Source organism: Myxine glutinosa, chromosome 5 (assembly GCF_964187855.1).
Source record: "Myxine glutinosa chromosome 5, kmMyxGlut1.1, whole genome shotgun sequence".
In the NCBI taxonomy this organism is placed as follows: Eukaryota; Metazoa; Chordata; class Myxini; order Myxiniformes; family Myxinidae; genus Myxine; species Myxine glutinosa.
Genome location: NC_136265.1, coordinates 26,137,672 through 26,164,925, shown reverse-complemented (window position 1 = coordinate 26,164,925; position 27,254 = coordinate 26,137,672). Strand labels below are relative to the sequence as shown.

At 45.5% G+C, this 27,254-nt stretch overlaps 1 protein-coding gene across 5 annotated transcripts in view; it reads right to left on the bottom strand.

The window, feature by feature from the left end:
* CCDC137 (coiled-coil domain containing 137) overlaps positions 1–27,254 on the bottom strand; it is a 69,531-nt gene that overhangs the window by 23,349 nt on the left and 18,928 nt on the right. For all 5 annotated transcript variants that reach the window (XM_068117566.2, XM_068117568.2, XM_068117565.2 and 2 more), the window contains exons 3-4: positions 11,397–11,571; positions 7,304–7,449 (exon numbers count right to left, since the gene is read on the bottom strand). In XM_068117566.2, coding sequence (XP_067973667.2) covers positions 7,304–7,449; positions 11,397–11,571 — 321 coding nt within the window. The remainder of the gene's footprint in view (positions 1–7,303; positions 7,450–11,396; positions 11,572–27,254) is intronic.

Sequence of the window (27,254 nt, the reverse complement as noted above, 5' to 3'; positions counted from 1 at the left end):
TGTGCGATCCATTTGATTAAAGAGAGTATTGAAATGAACAAACCTATTTATATTGGAACAACAATTCTTGATTTATCAAAGTCATTAATGTATGATTACTTTTATAATAACTTGAGGAAGAAATATCAAAATGATGTTAATCTACTTTATATGGATACAGATAGTTTTATTTTGAAAATTAATACCAACGATGTTTATTCAGACATGAAAAGAGACATTAATATCTATGACACGAGTAATTACAGTCCAGAGAGTGAGTTGTTCTCTTCTAAAAATAAAAAGGTGATTGGAAAGTTCAAGGATGAATTAGGAGGAAATGTTATGAGTGAATTTGTGGGATTGAGGTCTAAGGCTTATGCTTATAAATACATTGTGAATAACATCGAAAAGACTGATAAGAAGTTAAAAGGTGTAAAGAAAAATGTTATTAAAGAAACAATAAACTTTAAGGATTATTATAACTGTTTAACAACAAAGAAAGAAGAGTTTAGAAAGATTAATGGAATAAGAAGTTATAAACATAAATTATATTCAGAAGAGATGAATAAGAAAGCATTGGGGGCTTTTGATGATAAGAGGTTTATTTTAGAAAATGGAATTGATAGTCTCCCTTATGGTTATATAAGTATATAAGTGATAAGTTAAAAAGGGGGTTAGGGATTTTAACGGGCTACCGCCGCCTTTTTACTATTATATAAATGATAGAACCAAGTACCAACCAGACTAAAGAGTGGAGGTGTAATCAACCTTGGTATATAAATGGTAAACATAACGAATGTGAAAAATATCAAATAGGTATAATTGAAAAGACAACTGGTAAAACAATTTACAAAACAAATAAGAGAATTAATTTAAATACCGGTGAATTGGGTAAAAAAGATGGAAATATTTTTGAGTGGACGGAAAACTTTGATGGTTGTCAGGAAAATATATACTTTAATTTAAAAATGGTATGTGGCACTGGAGGCGCTCAAACAAGAACATTGAGGGAGGTTTACCATTTTATCTTAGCTCAGTTAAAATATCTTAATAAAGAACCAAACTCAAACATATTTTTTGTTAATGTATTAGACGGTGAGGAGAGTTGTAGGAGAATTAAATTATTTCCCACACATAAACAAATATTTGTAGGGTCGTTGTTTGAGTGGGTCAAAGATGATTCACCAGATGATATTAAGAGTAAAAGGTTAAAAGGTCCATAAGGTCAGAAGGATCACAGGTTCACACAGAAGGACCATTGTTTAAGTGGTCTAATGAATAAGGATAACATGTCAAAAGGTTAGAAGGTTCGTAAAGAACAGGGTGAGAGAAATAGAGGTGTTTAGGGGCAATGAGGGAGGGGAAAAATTAACATGTAAGTCAATGGGAAAATGAGAGTGTCCCAGAAGCAACATATATACACTACTGTGGTGGGTGGTCGAGTGGGGAGCACCGTGGATGGGGGACAGCCTCGCCGCGGCGGGAGGGCCAACCGTGACGGTTGGTCGATGTCCACGTGCGCCGGCTTGAGGCGGTCCACCACAATCCGGTCCGACCTGCCGCCGATGTCGATGACGAACGACTTGTCGTCCCGGCGCAGGACCCGGAAGGGCCCGTCGTACGGCGGCTGGAGTGGCCCCCGATGTGCGTCATGATGTACAAAAACGTACTCCGCTGTGCGAAGCGCTGGGGGGACGTAGGACTGGGGGTCACCGTGGTGGGACGTTGGCACGGGGGCAAACCGTCGGGCGGTCTCCTGGAGGTCCGAGCGCTGGTGAGCTGCGGACCAGGGACTGGTAGCGTCGGGCACGAATTCGCCCGGGACGCGTAGCGCCTGGCCGTAGACAAGCTCGGCGGTGGACGCCCGGAGGTCCTCCTTGGGGGCCGTGCGGAGGCCCAAAAGGACCCACGGCAGCCGGTCGGCCCAACCGCCGTCCTGAAGGCCGGCCATGAGCGCGGCCTTCATGGAGCGGTGAAACCGCTCGCACAACCCGTTGGCTTGGGGGTGGTAGGCCGTGGTACGGTGGAGCTTGACCCCCAGGTTGCGGGCGACCGCGCCCCACAGCTCGGAGGTGAACTGCGGTCCGCGGTCCGATGAGATGTCCGCCGGTGCGCCGAAGCGGGCGACCCAGGTGGCGATGAAAGCCTGCGCCACGTCGGCGGTGGTGGTGGAGACGAGGGGAACAGCCTCTGGCCACCTGGTGGTCCTGTCCACCATGGTGAGCAGGTGTGTGAAACCCCGTGATGGGGGGAGGGGGCCCACCAGGTCCACGTTGACGTGGTCGAAACGTCGTTCGGGCACGGTGAAAGGTGCCAGCGGGGCCTGGGTGTGTCGGTGGACCTTGGCCTGTTGGCAGGCTGTGCAGGTGCTGGTCCAATCGCGGACGTCCCGTCGAAGGCCGTGCCAGACAAATCGCGCCGACACCAGCTTCTGGGAAGCTTTCCGGCCCGGGTGGGAAAGGCCGTGGAGGGAGGCGAAGATGCGGCGTTTGCAGGTAACGGGCACGATGGGGCGAGGCTGGCCTTGGGAGACGTCGCAGAGCAGGACAGTGTCCGCGAAGGGGATGTCGGCCAGGCGGAGGCCCGTGTCCGCCGCCCGGAGGGCTTGCACCATGGTGTCGGTGGTTTGGTCAGCCGCCATAAGCGCGAAGTCCACGCCGAGGTGGACCGCGTTCGCGCTGGCCCGAGAAAGACAGTCGGCCACGGCGTTGTCTTTGCCGGCGACGTGCCGGATGTCCGTGGTAAACTCCGACACGGCGGAGAGGTGGCGCTGTTGGCAGGCCGACCACGGCTCTGTGACCTTGGCCATTGCGTAAACCAACGGCTTGTGGTCGACAAACGCCCTGAAGGGTCGGCCCTCCAGGAGGTGGCGGAAATGGCGAACGGCCAGGTGTAGACCGAGGAGCTCTCGGTCAAACGTGCTATATTTGAGCTCGTTCGGCCGGAGTTGCCGGCTGAAAAAAGAGAGGGGCTGCCAAACCCCGTTCACCCATTGCTCATGTACGGCGCCCACCGCGTAGTCGGAGGCATCCGTGGTGAGGGCGATGGGAGCGTTGAGCACCGGGTGAGCGAGCAGTGTTGCGTCGGCGAGGGCCCGCTTTGAGTTTTTAAAGGCCGCGTCCATGGCTGCGGACCAGATGACGTCGTGCTTGGCCGGCGTGCCCCGGAGGGCTTCGTAGAGGGGCCGCATGAGTTGAGCAGCACGGGGCACGAAGCGGTGATAGAAATTCACCATTCCAAGGAATTCCTGCAGGGCCTTTATGGAGCGGGGACGCGGAAACGTGGTGATGGCCTCGACCTTGGTTGGCAGCGGCACGGCCCCGTTCTTGGTGATGTGGTGGCCCAAAAAATCAACGGCCGTCGTGCCGAAGTGGCATTTGGCCGGGTTGACGATGAGGCCGTGCTCGCTGAGGCGCCCGAACAGCGTTCGGAGGTGGAGGAGGTGCTCGGCCCGGGACGTGCTGGCGACGAGGATGTCGTCCAGGTAAACGAAGAGGAACGGCAGGTCGCACAGCACGCCGTCCATCAAGCGCTGGAACGCCTGAGCCGCGTTCTTGAGGCCAAACGGCATTCACAGGAATTCGAATAAGCCGAACGGCGTGATGACGGCCGTTTTGGGGACGTCGGCCGCCCTGACAGGTACCTGGTGGTATCCCCGTATGAAATCGATCTTCGAAAAAATGACCCGTCCTGCGAAACGGGCGGAGAAGTCTTGGATGTGCGGGATCGGATACCTGTCGGGGGTCGTAGCGTTGTTAAGGCGGCGGTAATCACCACAAGGGCGCCAGCCGCCCCCTGGCTTTGGGACGATGTGTAGTGGCGAAGCCCATGCGCTATCGGAGCGCCGCACGATGCCGAGGTGTTCCAAAGCGTCGAACTCGGCTTTGGCCACGGCGAGCTTGGCTGGGTCGAGGCGGCGGGCTCTGGCGTAGACTGGCGGGCCCGTGGTTGGTATGTGGTGCTCGATCCCATGTCGTACTGTGACGGCCGAAAACGTCGGCCGCGTGAGGGCCGGGAACTCCGTGAGCAGGCGAGCAAACTCGTTCGCCGCCGGGAGGGCGCATGCCAGCTCGGTCGGAGCGGAGCTGCTCAATGTGCATGCCAGGGAGCTGAAGGTCTCGGCGTTGATGAGGCGACGCCGTTTGACGTCAACCAGCAGCCCGTGTGCGCAGAGGAAGTCGGCGCCTAGCAGAGCCATGGGCACGCTTGCGGTTACAAAAGTCCAATTAAAGCGTTGGCTGCCGAAGCAGAGGGTGACGTTGCGCGGGCCGAAGGTGCGGATGGCCGATCCGTTGGCCGCAACCGAGGAGAGGTCGCAAACCGCGGACTGCCTGTCCTGATCGGAGGCGGGTATGACGCTCAGTTGGGCGCCAGTGTCACACAGGAAGCGCCGTCCGGACGCTTTGTCCCTGATGAAAAGTAAGTTGCCCGTGTGGCCGGCGCTCATGGCTGGTAATGAACGCCGGCCCGGCAGTTTCCCGACTTGCCGAAGGTGCACGGGGGTTGGCATGTCCGGGCCTTCTGTCCGAACCTGGCATGATAATAACACCACGCCTGGTCAGGTGGAGGCCCCGGTCGTCGTGCTGGAGGTGGTCGGCGCGGCGTAGCGGCTGCCAATTGCGTCGGCAGTTCGGTCGTCGACCGTGCCGGGTGCTCGGGCGCCATGGTCGCTGCTCCGATGCTCCGCATGGTCGCTGCTCCAGGTCGCTGCTCCGATGCGTTGGCCTGCCGCGGAGATCTTGTCGGCTTCCCTGGCGAGGGCGCGGGGATCCGTGATCGTCGTGCTTGCCAGGGCGAGGCGTACGTGGCTAGGCAGCTGACGGAGGAACAGCTCCCGGAACAGGAAAGCCGGAGAGTGCTCGCCAAGCAGCGAGAGCATGTAGTCCATTCGCTCGGACCGGCGCGTGTCGCCGAGCTCGGGCAGGTCGAGCAGGCGCCGTGCGCGTTCCGCCGGTGAGAGGGCGAAAGCGTCGAGGAGGAGCTTTTTAATCGCGTCGTATTTGTCAGCGGCTGGCGGGTGCTGGAGGAGGCTGAGGGCACGGGCCGCGGTGGTTGAGCCGAGTGCTGCTACCACATGGTGGAAGCGGGTGTCGTCGGCTGTGATGCCTCGCAGGGCGAACAGGGAGTCCGCCTGGGGGAACCAAACCGCCGCGTGAGCCTCCCAGAAGGTAGGCAGTTTGAGGGCAACTGCCGTGTCCATGTCGGGTCACCAATGTAGGAGCTGTGCTCCAACGCAAATCGGAAGAATGGACGCGACAAAAAGCTGGAATTCGTCCGAGTTTCTTTATTGTGTAAAATCAACTCGGGTACTCTCCAAAGCCCGTTTATCGGGCAGCAATATATATACACATTATCCCGGAGCGTTTGCCCGGGAAAGGCGAGACCGGGCGTGCCCGGGCGTCCTGGGCGAACTCTGGAAAGGTGAGTCTGGACGTGCCCGGGCGTCCTGGACGAGGCCTGGCAAGTCGAGAGCGGGCATGCCCGGGGGTCCTGGACGAGCCCTGGAAAGGCGAGGCTGGGCGTGCCCGGGCGTCCTGGGCGAACTCTGGAAAGGTGAGTCTGGACGTGCCGGGGCGTCCTGGACGAGGCCTGGCAAGTCGAGAGCGGGCATGCCCGGGCGTCCTGGGCGAGCCCTGGAAAGGCGAGACCGGGCGTGCCCGGGCGTCCTGGGCAAGCCCGGCATGGTGATCGCTCCGCGTCCTCGGTAGGTGCAAGGCGATTGTGTATACCCAGCGGTAGCCGCTACAGTAGTATAATAAAATATGATATACAGTAGCACACGACAAATGCAATTACCGTACACAGGGGAGTCTCGCTGGATAGGAAAGACATGATCCAGAGACCATTTGAATTGATGCAAATTAGAATTGGGAATCAATTAATCAAAGCTGAGGAGGCGGAGGAAGAGGAGGATGAGAAGGAGGAAGAGGCAGGGAAGTAGGAGGAAGGGGATCAGGAGGTGGGGGGTCAGGAGGTGGGGGGTTAGGAGGTTGGGGGTTAGGAGGTTGGGGGTTAGGAGGTTGGAGGTCAGGAGGTGGGGGGTCAGGAGGTGGGGGGTCAGGAGGTGGGGGGTTAGGAGGTTGGGGGTTAGGAGGTTGGCGGTTAGGAGGTTGGGGGTTAGGAGGTGGGGGGTCAGGAGGTGGGGGGTTAGGAGGTTGGGGGTTAGGAGGTTGGGAGTTAGGAGGCAGGGGGTCAGGAGGTTGGGGGTTAGGACGCAGCGGGTTAGGAGGTTGGGGGTTAGGAGGTTGGGGGTTAGGAGGCAGGGGGTCAGGAGGTGGGGGGTTAGGAGGTTGGGGGTTAGGAGGTGGGGGGTTAGGAGGCAGGGGGTTAGGAGGTTGGGGGCTAGGAGGCAGGGGGTCAGGAGGTGGGGGGTTAGGAGGCGGGGGCTTAGGAGGTTGGGGGTTAGGAGGCAGGGGGTCAGGAGTTGGCGGGTTAAGAGGTGGGGGGTCAGGAGGCAGGGGGTCAGGAGATGGGGGGTTAGGAGGGAGGGGGTCAGGAGGTGGGGGGTTAGGAGGTTGGGGGTTAGGAGGTGGGGGGTTAGGAGGTTGGGGGTTAGGAGGTGGGGGGTCAGGAGCTTGGGAGTTAGGAGGCAGGGGGTCAGGAGGTTGGTGGTTAAGACGCAGGGGGTTAGGAGGTTGGGGGTTATGAGGTTGGGGGTTAGGAGGTTGGGGGTTAGGAGGTTGGGGGTTAGGAGGCAGGGGGTCAGGCAGTTGGGGGTTAGGAGGCAGGGGGTTAGGAGGTTGGGGATTAGGAGGCAGGCGGTTAGGAGGCAGGAGGTCAGGAGGTGGGGGGTTAGGAGGTGGGGGGTTAGGAGGGAGGGAGTTAGGAGGTTGGGGGTTAGGAGGCAGGGGGTCAGGAGGTGGGGGGTTAGGAGGCAGGGGGTTAGGAGGTTGGGGGTTAGGAGGCAGGGGGTCAGGAGTTGGCGGGTTAAGAGGTGGGGGGTCAGGAGGCAGGGGGTCAGGAGGTGGGGGGTTAGGAGGTTGGGGGTTAGGAGGCGGGGGGTTAGGAGGCAGGGGGTCAGGTGGGGGGTTAAGAGGTTGGGGGTTAGGAGGTGGGGGGTTAGGAGGCAGGAGGTCAGGAGGTGGGGGACAAGGAGTTGAAGCACATCTCAGTTTTAAAAGAACTGCTTGAACAACCCTGCCGCTCCATCCCTCACCTGCCAGGTTCACGGGAAAGGTAAATGAAGGTTTACAGACCAAGAGTCGACGAGTGAGGAAAAGGTGCAAGGAGGTGGTGAGCTGCCACTGTATTAGCTGAAGAAAAACATTGCGCTGCTGGGCCACGCAACTTGAGGAAGGCCGCCACCACCACCACCACAACATACCTGTAAACAACTTCCTTTCTCGCTGCTTCTCCTTCCGATCCATTCTCTTCCCACCCCTCAGCTCTTCCCGGTCGGCCCGCTTCCAAAGCTTCTCTTTTCGCTCTTCCGGACTTCTCACGGGCGCTTTCAAACTTACCTGTCCGGGTCTGTTCACAACAAACGCAAACACAAGTCAGACACAATTTTTCTTATTTTTTTTTGAATACAAGATCGAGGCTCGTGAAAGAGCGAACATTAATCACACAGAAAGACAAACCAACACATAAAACATATAACATGGGGAGCGGTAGACAAGATGGGGAGAGAGGGGAAAGGACACAAATACAACATTTGAGAGCAGGGACATCGAGAGATCTGTGGGAGGGAGAAGGCTTTGGGGGGGGCGGGGGGAGGCATGGGAAGGGAGGGGGGGGGTGGGAGAGTTATAAAACATATGGACACTGCAAGGACTTCCAGGAAAGAAGTTGGAATTTCAAACAAAGTGGATCTGGGGTGAATTAGCGGGGGTAGAAAAGATCAAGGTTTTGGATGGGGGAAGACAAGAGATGGTGGTGAACAGCTGTTTTAAAGATCTGGAGGGAGGCGTGGGATTGAAGGGAGTGTGGGAGTTTGTTTCAGAGGTGGGAGAAAAGAGGATTGAAAGAGTGAAGGTGAGCAGAGAGCCTAGATTTTGGCAGTTTAACCATAAGAGGGTTGCTGGCAGATCTTGTGCGACCTGTAGGAATATTTGGGGGACAAAGCACAGAGAGAGCTGGGGGAGCAAGGCCGGAGAGGAGTCGGTAGAAGACAGAAAGACCACCTACCTGCCTGCGGTGAGTGAGTGAAAGCCCTCAGAGATAGCTTCATCGCGGGAGATTCCAATGATTCTGAAAGCTTTGGTTTCAACAGCGTGACGCCGAGCGAGGTGTGAGGCAGGAGCACCGGCCCAGAGGGCGGGAGCAGTATTCCATTGAGCTGTGGATGAAAGCCTTGTATGTGGTGAGGAGCTCAGGTGTGCCAAGGAAAGACTTCGCACGACGGAGGATGCCCAGTCGGCGACTGGCTTTGGAGGCCAGCTTGGAAATGTGGTTTTCCCAAGAAAGATCATGGCAGATAGTGAGACCCAAAAGCTTGAGCGAAAGAACTTCTTGCAGAGGATTGTTGAGAAAGTAGATGGAAGGGTTGTCCAGTCGGTCTTTTCGGAGAGACATAGTAAGAGTGTGAGATTTGTCAGGATTGAAAGACATGTTCCACTTGTTTGACCAGTCTGTGATTTTGTCCAGGTCTTCAGAGAGTGAGGAGGCTGCAGGCTGCCGATCTGAGGGAAGAGGAATGGAGCGGCAGAGAGTGTAGTCATCAGCAAAGAGATAGAGAGGATTTTCCAGAGAGTCGGAGAGATCATTGATAAAGACCAGAAAAAGCACAGGGCCCAGAACTCTACCTTGGGGAACTCCAGCCTGAACAGGAAGGGGAGATGAGAGAAATCCATTTCGGGCCACACGTTGACTACGACCAGAGAGGAAGTCCGCAAGCCATGCGTGGAGATTTCCATGGATACCAGAGGAGGAGAGTTTGGAGAGCACAGCTGGGTGCCAGACCGTATCGAAAGCACGTGATATGTCAAGGGAGACAGCTCTGATTTCGTGTTTGACATTGAGGACCTCCATCCATTGTTGAGACAGCAGAAGCAGCATGTCCAGAGTAGAATGACCTGGTCTGAATCCAAATTGATGATCGGAGATCAAGCCATTGGAGAAGAGGAAGGATTTGATATCCGAAGCAATGATGGATTCCATGACTGTGCTGATAAATGGGAGCAGGCTGATTGGTCTGAAGTTGCAAGGATCTGTTTTAGCACCTATTTTGTGTAAAGCAGTAATGTTTGCTGATTTCCAAGCTGATGGCAGATGACCTTGAGCAAAAGAGAGGGTGAAAAGAACAGAGAGAGGGTGAGATAGAGCGGCAGAGCAGGATTTTAGGACCCATGGGCTGATGCCGTCTGGTCCAGTTGCAGAATCAGAGTCGAGGTTTGACAAAAACTTCTCCACCTTGTCAGGAGAGAAGGACACAGAGTCCAGGAGCAGTTGGGCGAATGCTCACGGACACCGATTCAGGTGTCCTTCCGGCCGGTGCCGGGTGTCATGAATTAACGGGTTTACCTTCGGGCGCTCGAGCCGGGTTACGGGACGCCCTGACTGCCAAAATCTCGACGTCTGATGCATTCAAACATTTTCTCAGGCCAATGATTTGAAATGAGGCCAGCATGTCATCCGAGCATGATCTACAGTGTTTGCAAGAGGCATTCCATCAGACTCGCTGGCCGCACTTGAAGGCCGCACGGTAGCTTCGCACACCACGCTACCAGCTGCCACCACGGTGAAGGAATCCCGGCATCGCATCGCAAGCAGGACTCGTCGAATGTTATACCGAATACTAATCCGACTCTTTGGGTGCACACCAATCAACCGTGTCGAGTGGGCGATGCCACATCAAAAGATTGTTTCCAGCAATAACAGAGCAAATCATTGACCGTTCACTTCATAAAATGCGATCTTGGCGCGTTTTATGATCCACTGGCACAGTGTGAACAGTTTTACTGCTGATCAAGCCGAGCACGCACAAATCGTGTTGCCGAATCCTTACGCAAATCATGGACAAATCAACACAGAATATTTATTGGATTGGAAATTGGGATCCCAACATCACGTGACATTGTGTCAGATGGGAACACTTTCGGAACATGAGCATTGGACTGGGGTTCAATTAGGAACTTGTCCCACCGGTTTTTACCCTAGTGAGGCCGCTGCTCTGCACATTGGGCGGCAATTTGGAATTTGGCCAGAACGCTAGCAAACATGGACGGAGGTTATGCTTTCGCCCGTCTGTTTGTCTGCGAGCAGGACATCTCAAAAAGGTACGAACGGATTCGGATGAAACTGGGTGGACAGATTGGGTGCTCAATCATTTTTTTTGCTCCACTAATTTATCCGCAGATTATGCTCAAGAAATTTCATCTTGATCGGATTAAGTTTTGTACTTGTCGAATTATGATGTCATAATGGAGGCACCTATGACATCATCGTTAACAGATGTTATTCCCCATGGAGAGTTCTTTACAATGAGCCATGTCTCAATTTTTTTCTATTCAGCGCTTTCAGAGATAGAGCTGCAAAGTTTTTTGTTTTTTTCCAAGATGGCGGCCGAACCACGTGACCTATGACGTCATAATTATCATTAAAAAATTCTACAGGTGGAGTTGCACCTATGGTGAAAATTTCCTGTCAGTCGGACCAACGGTTGCAGAGAAAATCATATTTATTCTGTGCGGACAAACAAACGGACTCAAATGCAATACCGTCTCCTCTGGCGAGGGTAAAAATGATTCCAAAACAGGAACCTTACTGTCTTTCAGGACGTCTTAAAGGACACATGGAACGGGCAAGAAAAACTAATGTAAGGTGATGGGGTGATGTAATTGCTGCTGGAGAAAACGGTGGTGAAACCGGGAATTAATATATTTATATCCCATCTAGTGAGGGCATATAGCAAGGCCCATCTAGAATATTGTGTGCAGTTATGGTCACCACAGGTCTACAGGGACAAAGCTGCCATAGAGAGGGTTCAGCGCAGGGCTGCGAGATGGATTCCAGGCCTAGCTAGACTCAGCTTTGAGGAGAGGCCGAAGTGGATAGGGCTTCTTACAATTGAACCCCCCGATCCCCTTCCGGGAAAAAAAACACCAAAAATATGGCTTTTTAACTTTTTTTATTTAAATAATTAAAATAAATATATTTCCCCACTTTTATTTTGACACTCTTGGGATATCCCTGGAAATGTCACTTTTTCGCGTCACTTTTTCGCATACATTCCTCCCATCATTCCCCCAATGAAATTGCATCGTTTGGACGGATAAAATTATTGGTCTGGTGACGATACGAATGGTTTCCTCCTGCATCTAGTTTCCTTGTGGAACACTGCGCGGGATACCGTGTCCATGAACTTTCAAACTGCAATACCTTTGGAAATATGTACACAGAGTTTAAGAGAACTGTTTCATCGGATAAACATGTATCTCCAAATGCGAAAATGCATGTGGACGACGTCATTTTCACACCTGCCAGTTTTAGGAGCCTTTGAGCGCTGACTGTGTTGTCCAATGTTCAGCTTGCTATCATCTTGGTGGGGCATTGCACCTGCCGAAGCAAGCATCCGGTATTCTTCTTCCTGCGTCTCATCATCATCGTCGTCGTCGTCGTCGTCGTCATCATCTTCATCTTCCACCCTATGCACTAGAAAGGTAGGAGCAAGGCTGTATTGGTGTGCAGGTAGCTATGGTCTGAATTATCAATCTGTATTACCCCGCGCACGCGAAGCAAAAAATGGAGTTAAGCAACTGGTTCATGTCTGTCTTTCTGTCTGTCTGTCCGTCTATCTAGTCTGGAGGCACTATGCCATTGGATGCTCCAAAACCCTTTTTGCTAAAATAATATAGTAGAAGCTAGAAATCCGTTGGAAAGTATCTGCACGCATATAGGAAGCTATTTGAGCCCTGTCTCCACCTTGAATTTTTGCCTCAAGGTTAATTAGAGGTCAAATTTCAGACCTGTCTCCACCCTGAATTTTGGCCTGAAGGTTAATTAGAGGTCACATTTCAGTGGTCTCCACCCTGAATTTTGGCCTTAAGGTCAAGTAGAGGTCAAATTTCAGCCCTGTCTCCATCCTGAATTTTGGCCTTAAGGTCAATTAGAGGTCAAATTTCAGCCCTGTCTCTACCCTGAATTTTGGCCTTGTCAATTAGAGGTCAAATTTCAGCCCTGTCTCCACACTAAATTTTGGCCTTAAGGTTAATTTGAGGTCAAATTTCAGCCCTGTCTCCACACTAAATTTTGGCCTGAAGGTCAATTAGAGGTCAAATTTCAGCCCCGTCTCTACCCTGAATTTTGGCCTTAAGGTCAATTAGAGGTCAAATGTGAGCCCTGTCTCCACCATGAATTTTGGCCTTAAGGTCAATCAGAGGTCAAATAAGGTCAATATGTAAAAATAACAAAAACGCCAATTTACGGCATACAATATCTGTTTACCAGTTTCCATCCATACGATGATCAGGAGAACAAGCATTCTGAGTATTGCGCTGCAATACATGTCCCCTACCAAAGTTCAAAGTGCCATAACTTTGTCAAAAATGATCGAATATGCAAATTTATGCACGGTTGATGCTGGTTTTCAAACTTGATCTGAGGTATGCTGAGACACGTGTGTCACGCCTCGCCTCGTTGATAAGCCCGCAAGGTCGCTCCGTGGAGCGGCCTGCACGTATTGCATTGTGCGAATTATATAAATTATTACCAACTCATGGTCTGAGGTACTAGCGATTCAAGAGATATCCATTTTTAAAAATATTTTAGTTTAATTAACGATATCTGCCAAACCACGTGCCCTATCGCAAATTCCAAACGGACATTATAGTAGACTGACATGCTGAACAGATTTGTGAAGTTTCCCCTCGATTGGATCAAAAATGAGGGAGGGGCTCGGTTTTAAAGGTTCATGCTTAAAAACGTCATAACTCTGAAACCATCAGTAATTTATTATATTTTCCGGTTCACGATCAATGATCGATGTGTATATATATGTTGCTCGGCTTGGCTCCGCCCCTCCCGAAAGCGCACGCTGTGTCGCGCTGTTGACGTTCGCGAGACGAGGCTAAGGACGCGCAGTGCGGCTTGAGGAGAACTCGAGAATAAACAAGAGATATCCATTTTTATTTTTTTACATTTTCGTTTAATTAACGATATCTGCCAAACCACGTGCCCTATCGCAAATTCCAAAAGGACATTTTAGTGCTGAACAGATCTGTGAAGTTTCCTCTCGATTGGATCAAAAATGAGGGAGGAGCTCGGTTTTAAAGGTTCATGCTTAAAAACGTCATAACTCTGAAACCATGTGAAGCATGACGTCATGCTCGCTGACTTTTTTGTTTGTCATGGGCATGCGATTCTGCCTGCAAAGTTTGGCCTCGATCTGTTCAGCCGTTGCAGAGAAAAAGGGGTTTTTCGTGTTTTCACGAAAAACAATATGGCGGCCGAACCACGTGACCTGTGACGTCATAATTACCATTAAAATATTCTACAGACCGAGTCCATCATATGGTGAAATTTTTTATCTCAATCGGTCCTATTATTGCAGAGAAATTGGTTTTTAAAGGAAATTAAAACTTAAAATGGCACTGAGTTAAGGATCATCAGAATTATCAGAATTACCAAAGTTCAAAGTGCCATAACTTTGTTAAAAATGATCGAAACGTCGTGAAGTTCGAACTTGACCTGTAACTTATCATGAGGAAACCATATGCCAAGTTTGAAATCATTAGCGTTAAGCGTTTAGAAAAAAAGCCCGGAAAACTGTTCTTTGCGTGACGGACTGACGGACTGACTGACAGACGGAGGGACGGCGTGCAAACCTATAGTCCCCTCCGGTGTACACCGGTAGGGGACTAATAAGATCAATCAACCTGACTATATAATACTGAAGCTGACCAATCCAATAATGCCATCTGGGAATCCAAGATGGCTGCCATATCAAACCTACATGCTCAGGATTTTGATGTTTTCGGTATTGTTTACAGTTCGCAATCCATGCAAATGAATCAGATCAAAGGCCTTATTTGCGCTTGGTTTTAAATATGACAAATAACACCTAATTTGTAGACGTTCTACGGTACGCTATAACAATGTGAAGTTCAGAATGCCAGAGAGTGTCAATGTCCTCTTAAAAGGGCATACTATTAGAAATTAATTTAGTTGATGAACCAAGAAGAACAGTCTGGATAATGACGTTTCTAGGCTATTCCGTGACACATCACTGGACAGCTAGTGACATCAGTTGTATAAAACGACAAGTCATGCGAGAAACCTATCCTGTTAGGCCGTACTCACATGAATGCCACAGACAAGACAAGATGTCTCTTCTCTTCATTCATTGCAGAATACGTCGTGGGTTTTTGGGGTTTTACACAAGTCCTTGCACGAACGAGCCTTCGTACAGTTGAGATCAAGACGCATACACTTGTATCTATGTGTGGCAGAACGCATCTCCAGCACAGATCAAATGCAGGTTGTAAGACCCAGACAAGCTGCCGAAACCGTTTCTCTTGTGAGGATCCTCGGTGGAAGGATTTTTTTTTTTTTTTTTTTTTTTTTGTATACAAGATCGAGGCTCGTGAAAGAGCGAACATTAATCACACAGAAAGACAAACAGACACATAAAACAAATAACATCAGGAGCGGTAGACAAGATGGGGAGAGAGGGGGAAGGACACAAACACAACATTTGAGAGCAGGGACCGAGAGACATGGAGACATCGAGAGATCTGTGGGAGGGAGAGGGCTTTGGGGGGGAGGCATGTGAAGGGGGGGAGGCATGTGAAGGGGGGGAGGCATGTGAAGGGGGGGGGGGGTGGGAGAGGTATAAACATATGGACACTGCCAGGATTTCCAGGAAATAAGTTGGAATTTCAAACAAGGTGGATCTGGGGTGAATTAGTGGGGGTAGAAAAGATCAAGGTTATGGATGGGGGAAGATAAGAGATGGTGGTGAACAGCTGTTTTAAAGACCTGGAGGGAGGAGAGGGATTGAAGGGAGTGTGGGAGTTTGTTCCACAGGCGGGAGAAAAGAGGAATGAAAGAGTGAAGGTGAGCAGAGAGCCGAGATTTCGGCAGTTTAACCATCAGAGGGTTGCTGGCAGATCTTGTGCGACCTGTAGGAATATTTGGGGGACAGAGCACAGAGAGAGCTGGGGGAGCAAGGCCGGAGAGGAGTCGGTAGAAGACAGAAAGACCACCTACCTGCCTGCGGTGAGTGAGTGAAAGGCCCTCAGAGATAGCTTCATCGCGGGAGATTCCAATGATTTTGAAAGCTTTGGATTCAACAGCGTGAAGCCGAGCCAGGTGTGAGGCAGTTTCTGATGATGTTAGTTTCTGCTGCGAGGTAGCAACCGCTTTCCTCCGGTGCGGGCAGAGATGGACACGCTTTGAGGGCTCTTCTCCCCTAACATGTAGGTATCCATAGTTGGTGGTAGCGAGTCCAGGTTCTTCTTCGCTCAAAAAGACAAATGCATCAACGAGCACAGACTTTTCAGGAAAGTCTGATTCTCCCAAATGAGTAAGTGGCCGAGGACATTCCATGCAGTTTGTTTGCCAATATCCACGAACTGGCTGGTCGTATGACACCCAGTTATAGCATGAAAGGCCAGCAACGAGTGTCAGGGCAAATTACATTCACCTACTGAAAACGGGAAAGTTTGGCATCTCGAGCATGCAATATCATCGCGTGTCTGCCTCCTCATGATTCGAACTGAGACTAGAAAGTGTCCTGTTTGTGGAAGACCAAACTTTCTTTGGATCGGTGAATCCGCCAATCAGAATGAGTTCTCTTCTGACTTCTGTCTGATAGCAGAAAGGCATTCATGAGAAACCCAGGTATTGGCTTAACGATTTAGGTGGCTGGCTTGAGATTTTAGGGTCCTGGGTTTGGGCCCCCGTCGTTACGTTGAAATAACACCAGGTGGGTGGACTCAGCCTGTCATCCTTCCGAGGTCGGCAAAATGAGTACCGGCTTATTGGTAAGGGGGGCACTGCATCAGCGGCAGCCGTGCCCCGAGAACATGATGGTGCAACCAGCAGCCACAGGCTGCACACGGACAACCAGCATGTTCTCTTGATATCTGTTGAAGACAATGTCAACCCTAGTACATGTTTCGGAGTAATATCCAACCACGTACTTTTGAAAGTTATCACACCAGTCACCAAATGTATTCACTTCGGAATGTTTGGCAAGGGTCAATCTGCACTATAGCCACATGCCATGCAATATGCAACATGTAGGTAGCATCAATGTAGTCAGGTGGCAGACTCTGGGCTAGGTCTTGCTCAAATATCTTGCCCAGATGTGCCTCGTTTGTCAGGTATCTTAATTTGTAGTCGAGTGGCCAGAGACGAAGGTGCAGGGGGACAGCAACGCATCAACATCACGTCCTGCTTCAAGAGCAACAATCATTCGACGGAAAAGATCGCGATCTGCCTTGATGGAAGCAGTTTTTTTGTGTGTCCACACTAACAGGCACTGGGTACATTGTATCGAACGTCTTCAGTTTCTGTGTTTTTAAGCTGTCATGGAATTTGGCCGTCTTGGTGACCAACCTACTATGCACAAAGTCAGAAAGGATCTTATTCCCTGCTTGTTCTTCTCCAAGCAAAGTACTCTTCATTTCATCACTGGCAACATCTCCAGCAGTGAGCGACACCGGATCTGAAGATTCGCGATCATTGAATCACTGGAATTGTTGGACTAGTCGGTATAGTTGTGATCATCTCTCCCGATTATCACAACTAAACATTGTAAGTAGTGTATATATGTTGCTTCTGGGACACTCTCATTTTCCCATTGACTTACATGTTAATTTTTCCCCTCCCTCATTGCCCCTAAACACCTCTATTTCTCTCACCCTGTTCTTTACGAACCTTCTAACCTTTTGACATGTTATCCTTATTCATTAGACCACTTAAACAATGGTCCTTCTGTGTGAACCTGTGATCCTTCTGACCTTATGGACCTTTTAACCTTTTACTCTTAATATCATCTGGTGAATCATCTTTGGCCCACTAAAACAACGACCCTACAAATATTTGTTTATGTGTGGGAAATAATTTAATTCTCCTACAACTCTCCTCACCGTCTAATACATTAACAAAAAATATGTTTGAGTTTGGTTCTTTCTCAAGATATTTTAACTGAGCTAAGATAAAATGGTAAACCTCCCTCAATGTTCTTGTTTGAGCGCCTCCAGTGCCGCCCACTTTTTGGTAAGCTCCGCCCACTTTTTTGGTAAACCACGCCCACTTTTTACTAAGCCCGCCCACTTTTTGTTAAGCCACGCCCACTTTTTGCTATATCCGCCCACTTTTGCTAAGTCCCACCCACTTTATAAACTCTTCAGCATTGTATCATTTCCAGGTAATACATTACATCATTTTCAGGGAATTTCCATCACATCATTTCCAGTTAAGACACGCCCAGGTTTGCCCAGGGAATTTCCACAGGAAATGACACACACCCAGCCCTTCTTATAAAAGGCACCAACCACACAGGCTTTTTCAAACACGCTTTCTGCTTCACTTGAGAATGGACTACTATGCCGAAATGGAATGGGATAACTTTGCTATTCCTTGGAGTCCTACTACCTGTGTAGAACTCAACCTTCAGATTGATGAACTGGACTCGAACCTCTTATCAATGGAGGTAAGTTTGTTTATTTTTTTTTTTATTTTTTTATTTTTTTTTTAGCTGAGACTCATGTAAGAGTTAACAAAGTTTATTTTAATATTCATAGAGCTTGATTTATACAAATAAAAATATTGTATTAAATTAATACATTGTTATTTTCTTTCACAGGAAATTGTATCTGAGATACGAAATGAAAATTCTGCTTTTAACACAACTTGGGATGAAGTTATTTTTTTGTTTGAAGACATTTTGAACAACCAAGACCCCCAGAACGAGTTCTACCTTGATGACCCAGCCAAAGAGTTATACCTTGGAGATCCACAAAATCCTGAAAAAGAGTTTTACCATGATGATACTTGTTGTGAGTTATCAAAACAAAACCCACTGAACAAGTTCTACCTTGATGAGCCAGAATACAAGTCATACATTGGAGACCCACAAATTTCTGAAAATTGGGAAAGGGGAGTTCTCCCTGATGGTCCGCAGTTATACTACGTGAGACACATCATAGAAACCCTAAAAAATTGTGAAATGGGAATTCTCCCTGATGGTCCGCAGTTATACTATGTGAGACACATCATAGAAACCTTCTCCCAATTATCAGCAAAGTCATGGAATCCATCATTGCTTCGGATATGAAATCTTTCCTCTTCTCCAATGGCTTGATCTCTGATCATCAATTTGGTTTCAGACCAAGTCACTCTACTCTGGACATGCTGCTTCTGCTGTCTCAACAATGGATGGAGGTCCTCAATGCCAAACAGGAAATTAGAGCTGTCTCCCTCGACATATCACGTGCCTTCGACATGGTCTGGCACCCCGCTCTGCTCACCAAACTCTCCTCCTTTGGTATCCATGGAAATCTCCACGCATGGCTGGCGGACTTCCTCTCTAGTCGTCGTCAACGTGTGGCCCTGAATGGGTTTCTCTCATCTCCTCTTCCTGTTCAGGCTGGAGTTCCCCAAGGCAGTGTTCTGGGCCCCGTGCTTTTTCTGGTCTTCATCAATGATCTCTCTGACTCTCTCGAAAATCCTCTCTATCTCTTTGCTGATGACTCCACTCTCTGCCGCTCCATTCCTCTTCCCTCAGATCGGCAGTCTGCTGCCTCCTCACTCTCTGAAGACCTGGACAAAATCACAGACTGGTCAAACAAGTGGAACATGTCTTTCAATCCTGACAAATCTCACACTCTTACTATGTCTCTCCGAAAAGATCGACTGGACAACCCTCCCATCTACTTTCTCAACAATCCTCTCCAAGAAGTTCGGTCGCTCAAGATTTTGGGTCTCACTATCTGCCATGATCTTTCTTGGGAAAACCACATTTCCAAGCTGGCCTCCAAAGCCAGTCGCCGACTGGGCATCCTCCGTCGTGCGAAGTCCTTCCTCGGCACACCTGAGCTCCTCACCACATACAAGGCTTTCATCCGCAGCTCAATGGAATACTGTTCTCCCCTATGGGCCGGTGCTCCTGCCTCACACCTAGCTCGGCTTCACGCTGTTGAAACCAAAGCTTTCAGAATTATTGGAATCTCCCGCGATGAAGCTATCTCTGAGGGCCTTTCACTCACTCACCGCAGGCAGGTAGGTGGTCTTTCTGTCTTCTACCGACTCCTCTCCGGCCTTGCACCCCCAGCTCTCTCTGTGCTCTGTCCCCCAAATATTCCTACAGGTCGCACAAGATCTGCCAGCAACCCTCTGATGGTTAAACTGCCGAAATCTCGGCTCTCTGCTCACCTTCACTCTTTCATTCCTCTTTTCTCCCGCCTCTGGAACAAACTCCCTCACTCCCTTCAATCCCACTCCTCCCTCCAGGTCTTTAAAACAGCTGTTCACCACCATCTCTTATCTTCCCCCATCCAAAACCTTGATCTTTTCTACCCCCGCTAATTCACCCCAGATCCACCTTGTTTGAAATTCCAACTTCTTTCCTGGAAGTCCTGGCAGTGTCCATATGTTTTATACCTCTCCCACCGCCCCCTTCCCATGGCCCCCCCCCCCCAAAGCCCTCGCCCTCTCTCAGATCTCTCGATGTCTCCATGTCTCTCGGTCCCTGCTCTCAAATGTTGTGTTTGTGTCCTTCCCCCTCTCTCCCCATCTTGTCTACCGCTCCCGATGTTATATGTTTTATGTGTCGGTTTGTCTTTCTGTGTGATTAATGTTCGCTCTTTCACGAGCCTCGATCTTGTATACAAAAAACAAACAAACAAAAAAAAAAAAAAAAAAAAAAAAAAAAAACCCTAAAAAATTGGGAAAGGGGAGTTCTCCCTGATGGTCCGCAGTTATACTATGTGAGACACATCATAGAAACCCTAAAAAATTGGGAAAGGGAAGTTTTCCCTGATGGTCCGCAGTTATACTATGTGAGACTTATCACGGAAACCCCCAATATTTCTGAAAATTGTGGTTCTACCTTGGGGACTTGGAAAGATGGTTATATTTTTGGAGACTCGGAATGGGGGTTTTGTTTTGATGACTCGGAATGTGATACCTATCTTGGAGGCTCAACAGGAATGTGGTTATACCTTGGGAACTTGGAAAGTTGGTTTTATTTTGGAGACTCTACCTGTGGGGTCCATCTTGGAGACTCTTTGGATTCTAAAGCAATGAACAATGTTCTTTGTTTAATGACGCTTGATTTAAGCAATATCAAGAAAGTTCGAGGAAGAAAATGCTGGAAAATTCTTTCTTCCCATTTCTACTTCTTCAAACTTGAAAGCCTTGAAAGACAGAATTGGCAGAAGAGGAAAAAAAAAAAAATGAAATACATATTTTTTAAAAAGAAGAAAAAAAAGATTATGTTAGGGTTTGGGTGGGATTTTGAATGTGAGGGTTAGGGATGGGGTTGGGTTAGGGATGGGGTTGGGTTAGGGTTGGGATTTTGAATGTGAGGGTTAGGGTTGGGGTTGGGTTAGGGATGGGGTTGGGTTAGGGTTGGGATTTTGAATGTGAGGGTTAGGGTTGGGGTTGGGTTAGGGATGGGGTTGGGTTAGGGATGGGGTTGGGTTAGGGATGGGGTTGGGTTAGGGATGGGGTTGGGTTGGGGATGGGGTTGGGTTAGGGATGGGGTTGGGTTAGGGATGGGGTTGGGTTAGGGATGGGTTGGGTTAGGGATGGGGTTGGGTTAGGGATGCGGTTGGGTTTGGGATGGGGTTGGGTTAGGGATGGGTTTGGGTTAGGGATGGGGTTGGGTTAGGGATGGGGTTGGGTTAGGGTTTGTATATTATTATGACTCACTCACACATACACAAAAGTTAAGCCCCAACTGAAAAGTTGTGGGATTCTGTGTTTGGGGTTCACAGATTTAAAAACGTATCCCCATTATACACACACAAAAGTTAAGCCCCAACTAAAAAGTTGTGGGATTCTGTGTTTGGGGTTCACAGATTTAAAAACGTATCCCCATTATACACACACAAAAGTTAAGCCCCAACTAAAAAGTTGTGTGATTCTGTGTTTGGGGTTCACAGATTTAAAAACGTATCCCCATTACATTTTATTTATTTATTTATTATTTTCAAGGGTATTATCTGCTTACTTGTGTTTTTTGTAATTCTTGTGAGTAAAATGAACCCAAGATTTCTTCTCCATTTAAATCATATAATTTGTAGGTCCAAGGGACTGTATCCATTACATCAATGATTTTAAATAATTCACGAGTCCATTTTTGTGTATAACCTTTCTCAAAATGACTTTTCCATTTGTATATTCTTACAATATCACCAACTTTAAACTTGGGCTTTCTCAAATTAATCTCCTTTTCATATTCTAATTTTGTAAATGTTTCCGATGGTTTTGATTTTGTTGATGAATGAACTGTATTATTGTAATTATCTACAATATCCTGAATTAAATACACCCATTTTTGAGAACCGAGTTGTGTGAATTTTTTATATAGTCTCTCTTTCAAAGTACGATTAAAACGCTCAATAACAACTGCTTTTCCTTCATTAAAGGTGCTGTATAATTTAATACCCTTCCCCTTAAGAAATTTCATGAATATTTTGTTATAGAACTCTGTTCCCTCATCAGTCCATAACTTCTTTGGTTTTCTTTTATCCCTATCAAATATTAGCTTAAAGGCTAACATTAAAGTATCACCCCTTTTATTTTTTAAAGGGACAACCCAGGCAAATCTACTCCTCAAATCAATAACGGTTAAAGCATACCTGTATCCCCTGTCATTATTCAATTCAATTAAATCAGCGGACCATATGTGGTCGGTGTATTTAGAATAAATCTTCCTTCTTTTAAACTTTGTGATTATAGGTTTGTGTAATTCTTCAGCCAAAAGCTCCTCAGTCTTGATGACATCATTAGAGCCTAATAGTTTTTTGAGGAATAACCAAGACCAAGTTTCAATTTAGCATTTATCAAATTTCTCACAATAAACCTATCAACTTTCTCTCTCAACGTTGGATTTTGTATCAAAGACAAATTATACAACATTTCGCTGTCGGCTTTATGTTTTTCAGTCAACGTAGTGGTTTTCCCATAAGCAATATCATGCTTCATACACACTTCGTCAACCCTATTTGTAGGTTTAGACCAAGGTTTAGGATTGTCAGCCTCATCTAATCTTTTATCCAAGTTTGTTCCTGGACCACAGAAAGAATACCCTGGAAGGTGTAATTCCCCTGGAATTCCAGTTGTTGTAAATTTACTTCCTGACAGAAACTTTTGTATGTCTCCTCCTCTTTTAGGAGAGATGAATTGGCACTTTTTAGAGCCACATACTTGACATATTCCTTTTTGATAAACTCTATTATTTTTAGCTTTAACATAAGAGATATTTTTAGATTTAGTTTTCTTTTTACATTTGAGACAATAACTCATATTTATTTATCAGAAAAATTCCGACAGAGTATCAAAACCTTTTTGGTTTTCAACATATACATTTCTATCTTAATTTTTAAAACATAAAGAATCCTAAGGAATGCCTTCACTCTCTCCTCCATTTATTTACAAATAAAAACTAACTAAAGTCAATGACACCAACATCATCAATCACATAATCTTTTCCTTCTTCTTCTTCTTCTTCTTCACCACTTTCTCGTTTAAATCTCCTCCCTGAAATTGAAGACATTGACGTTGTTATTTTTGAAACCATTATCTTCATAAGAGTTGTTAATTCTTTAATTTCCTCTTCGGTGCGTTGAGATTGATTTATTTGCTGTAATACACTCAATCTTTTACGAATCTCACTGATTTCCATCTTTTTATATTTTTCCTCCCTCTCTCTTTGCTCCCTTTTCCTCTCTCTCCTCCTTCTCCTTTTTCTCCCTCTCCTCCTCCTTTTTCTCCCTTTCCTCCTTCTCCTTTTTCTCTCTTTCCTCCTTCTCTTCTTTAACTCCTTCCTCATTTATCTTAGCAATTTTTGATATCAATATTTTCACAGCATTCATTCTTTCTTTATTTTCCTCTTTGGTGAGTTGAGATTGATCTTCTTGCTGTAATACATCCACTCTTTTTTGAATCGCTCTGATTTCCATCTCCCTCTCCTCCCTCTCTCTTTGTTCCCTCTCCTCCTTCTCTCTTTTCTCTTTCCTCCTTCTCTTCTTCAACTCCTTCCTCATCCCTTGCTACCCTTGAGTTTGAACCCCAAAGAATATTATACATATACTCATCTGGATTTTGAGATATTCTTGTATCTATAATTATTTTTCTCATAATAGGATACCAATAAGATTTGTTGACGATTTCTAAAAGAGTTTTATATTTCATAACTTTGAGAAGTTCATTTTTATTTAATATTTTAAACAAGTCTCTATTTGTGGGTTTAACAATATCAGTATAAGGCCAGTTTTTAATGACAAAATTCCCATGTATATGCTCCAAATCATAAGGTATGTAATACCGAGCACCCTTTTCTTGTAGGTATCCTTGAATACAAAAATTATAATTCTCTTGTAGTCTTCTTCCTGCCATTTATGTATCAGAAATATATGTGAGATTAATATTATGACAGGTAATACCACCCCATCTTCCCACTACCAAATTGGTTTGTATTCCTTGGCTTTCTATCCTTATCTCATGACCTTCCTTATTTGTCATGCTAACCATCGCTATACTATCATATATTTTTCTTTTCTTAAAACCATGTATTTGTTGTTTATTAATTGTACTTCCACATAAATCCTTATCCTCACCAAGTGGATAATATTCTTCTTTACGAGACTGATTAAAATCATGTAGGTCTTCTATGTTTATTGAAAAAGACCAATTATACCCTAAATCAGGCATATCATACCCCCATTTATTAATTCGCATATTAACTATATGTCCTTCTTTATAAAATTCAATTGTAAGCAGGTAGTTAAATTCAATGAGGAAAGGTGTATGGTCAGTATAACCAGGTGTTGTGGTTGTAAATTTTACTTGTTTAACAAAACGTGCTGTTTTCTTTAAAAATATATATTGTGATAAATCACTTAATCTAATTAAGTCATTCGCATCTGTAGGGTTTGGATAATTGATTAATTTATAAGTATTCTTCATATTAATATTTTTACTTGCACTATATTTTTGTCGTTCAGCCTGTGCCTTTGTATAATAATTTGATAAATCAATATCCTGAGAGGATTTTCCAAAGATAGAACCATCTTTTCCAACATAAGTCATTTATATTAGATTAAAAATGATATCATAAAAATTTTCATTATTGTTGAGTTGAAATAATACATATAAACATAATTGACCACAACATTTAGAATTAATTTCTTGAACTTGAAATGTTTGATAAACACCATTCTGTAAGAATTGTATTACTTCAACAGGTGGTGGCATACCATAACTATCAAAATAATATTTATCCTGACTATTATGAATACAAACCCAATGAGAACCATTCTGTGTGTCTAAATTCATAATAATATTCTTTGTATTCTTATTTATATGTATTAATTCATCTCTCATACAAATAACCACATTATCAATTTTTAGTGTTTTACAATACTTAGCTAGTTCTATATTTGACGTTGTATTCTTTCCAAATTGTTTAAACCATTTATCCATTTATTTATGAGAAAGATACAATCCATTACCCCGTTTAGTTAGTTTAACACCCGCTTGAGCGATAGAGGAAAGCATATCTCCAACCAACAATCTAGCTTTATCAGGTAGACTTTCAAGTTTTTGAGCAAAATCTACAATTACACCATTTCCACTAATTTGTTTCTCCAACTCCTTGTTATGTCTTTCCAATTCTTTTTGAGCTTTTAGTTGTGCCTTCCTTTCGTTAGCAGTTTTTACCGCTGCTGAAATACCACCAGTCAATGCTCCCGCCGCACTTAAACCAGCAAATAAAGGAATTAGAAACGGGAGAAATCCTCCTCTTGACTCGTCTATTGAATATTTCTTTAACATAGGTTTCGTCATTTTAATTTTAAGAGATCCAACATCATTTAGTGTTTTTACTTGTGTGTGTGTGAGTAAAACATCAATTCTTACAGCTCCTTTTCTTTGAATTGTATTAACATTAATAATACAAGGCTTTTGATTTTGAATACAAGATGTTAATTTATTAAGATTGATTTGATTAACATATACCCCAACCATTTATTTATGAGAAAAAACCTATGTGATATTAATCATAACACCATTATCTGTATTAATCTGTAATTCTGTTTCCTCCAAAAGCAAACAATATGCATTAACCTCTTCACTCTCCCCTCTTTCAATGTATAGAGAAGTATCCACTCGATTAGACTTTATAGTTTCCTTTTGAGAACTCAGGTCAATTGCGTAGATTGTATAAAGTTTTTGAAACGCAACCATATCCAAAATAGGATCATTATTACCATTACTTTCACACACCTTTTGGTAGGACTTGTAGGCTTCCGCATAATCATTTTTTTCCCAATCAATTTCCAATCTATCTCGCGGATAAAATGTGCCATCAAGAGAAACCCGAAGTTGTTTCACCTTAGCATTATCACTCAGCGCATTATTCTTATCAGTGCCTTCATCTCCATCTGGTTTCTTAAAAATGAGCCATAGGTATCGTGGCTTTCCTTGAAGAACACCTAAATTCCAAGTGTAGGTAGTGTGTTCCCGTTTAACGTGTTGACATCTTCTTTTAAGGTATGATACATTTAGTGGTTTCTTTGAGTTAAGTCTTCTATTTAACATCTCTTCCGTTTTAAGATTAGGAGTATATTCACTAATATACCAACACAAATCATTAATAACAAATTTATTATTATCACCAAAAGCATTTTGAGCCCCAAAAAGCAATCTATTTACATTATCATTCCTTTGTAGTTGAAATCTAATTTTAAGACCATACAAAACTTTGTCATAATCACAAAATCCAAATATACCTTTCAGAGGTACTGCTACGGTAAAACTATTCTCTGGTTTTGTGTCATCATTATACATTGCCTTCCTTTGACTATAACCGGGGTCAGCATTTGTTCCCGTTGACATATCAGGAATAAAACCTTCAACAGCTCCCTTACCCATTCTATCACTAAACGAATATAGTGTAAATTTCATCATTTCAGATGTAGCAGAGACATAATCAACCGCTTCAACCTCTTGTGTTCCAATATACAGGCGGACACTGTCAAACATTTTCCAGAAGAAATCATTTACGAGTGTAGCATTAGTATTATTCGCAGCCTTAGTGAATTGAAATTTACACAGCAAGAAACTATCAGCTATATTCAAGTAAGTTTGTTGATTATTTATTTCAAAACTTTTTGTTCCGTTTGAATTCCAGTCTGTTCCTGTTATAGCATTTACCTTAAAATAGTCTTCCTTTTTTGTGGAGTTTGAAATGATAATTGTATCATCCAAATCATAGATACTATCAATCACTTCCATACTTGTATTTATATAGTATTAAAATCGTTGAAACCCTGACCCAAGTATTTTAATGATTTTTTGTCGTTCTTGTGAAGATAGTTGAGTTTTACCTTTTTTTATTTCTTTGATTGCTTGTAATTTATGAGACTCCTTTTGAGCATCTTTTATACTCTTTATAGCACCCACAACGGAGCCCACGGCAGAAGCAGTTGAACCAATTAGGTCTTTATGTTTAAGGATGGTTGAACCAATACCCATTAGAGTATCAATTATCCCATCTCCTTTATTTCGAAATTGATGACCTACACCTCGTTGTCTCTTAGGTTTATAGTATCCTTTACCCACATACCTTGTATAGTATGGTGAAAGGTACATGCCCTCCCCTGTAATTATTTTATATTTTCCCAACTCGTGTTTTCTCACAATAACCATTATTTATTTATTGAAAAACTTCACGTAGGTGAATTCTGATGGATATAATTTCATCATTAAAGGATATCATACGATTATCTTGGTCGGTTATCCTAAAATTTACTCTGTATATGGTTTTTCCTGACACAGGTAAATAGACAAGATTTTTTGGTTCCATATTAAATTTATAACCAATCGGGGTTGAGTATGCACTGAATGAAAATATTGTATTTGTTCTTATTCCATCGTTATAAGCACCATCAATCAAATCACAATGAATTAATACTGAATTTATACTGGAGGATATTTGGATAACATTATCACTGTAAAACGTCCCGTTATTTTCAATCTTTTTTGAAGAGAAACCCAATAGCTCTCTAAACGAATTTTCAATCGTGAAATCAACTTTATAATTATTTTTAAGTTTAATAGTTGATTTTGAAGTGTGTTTTTGAATATCTATTACAATATTT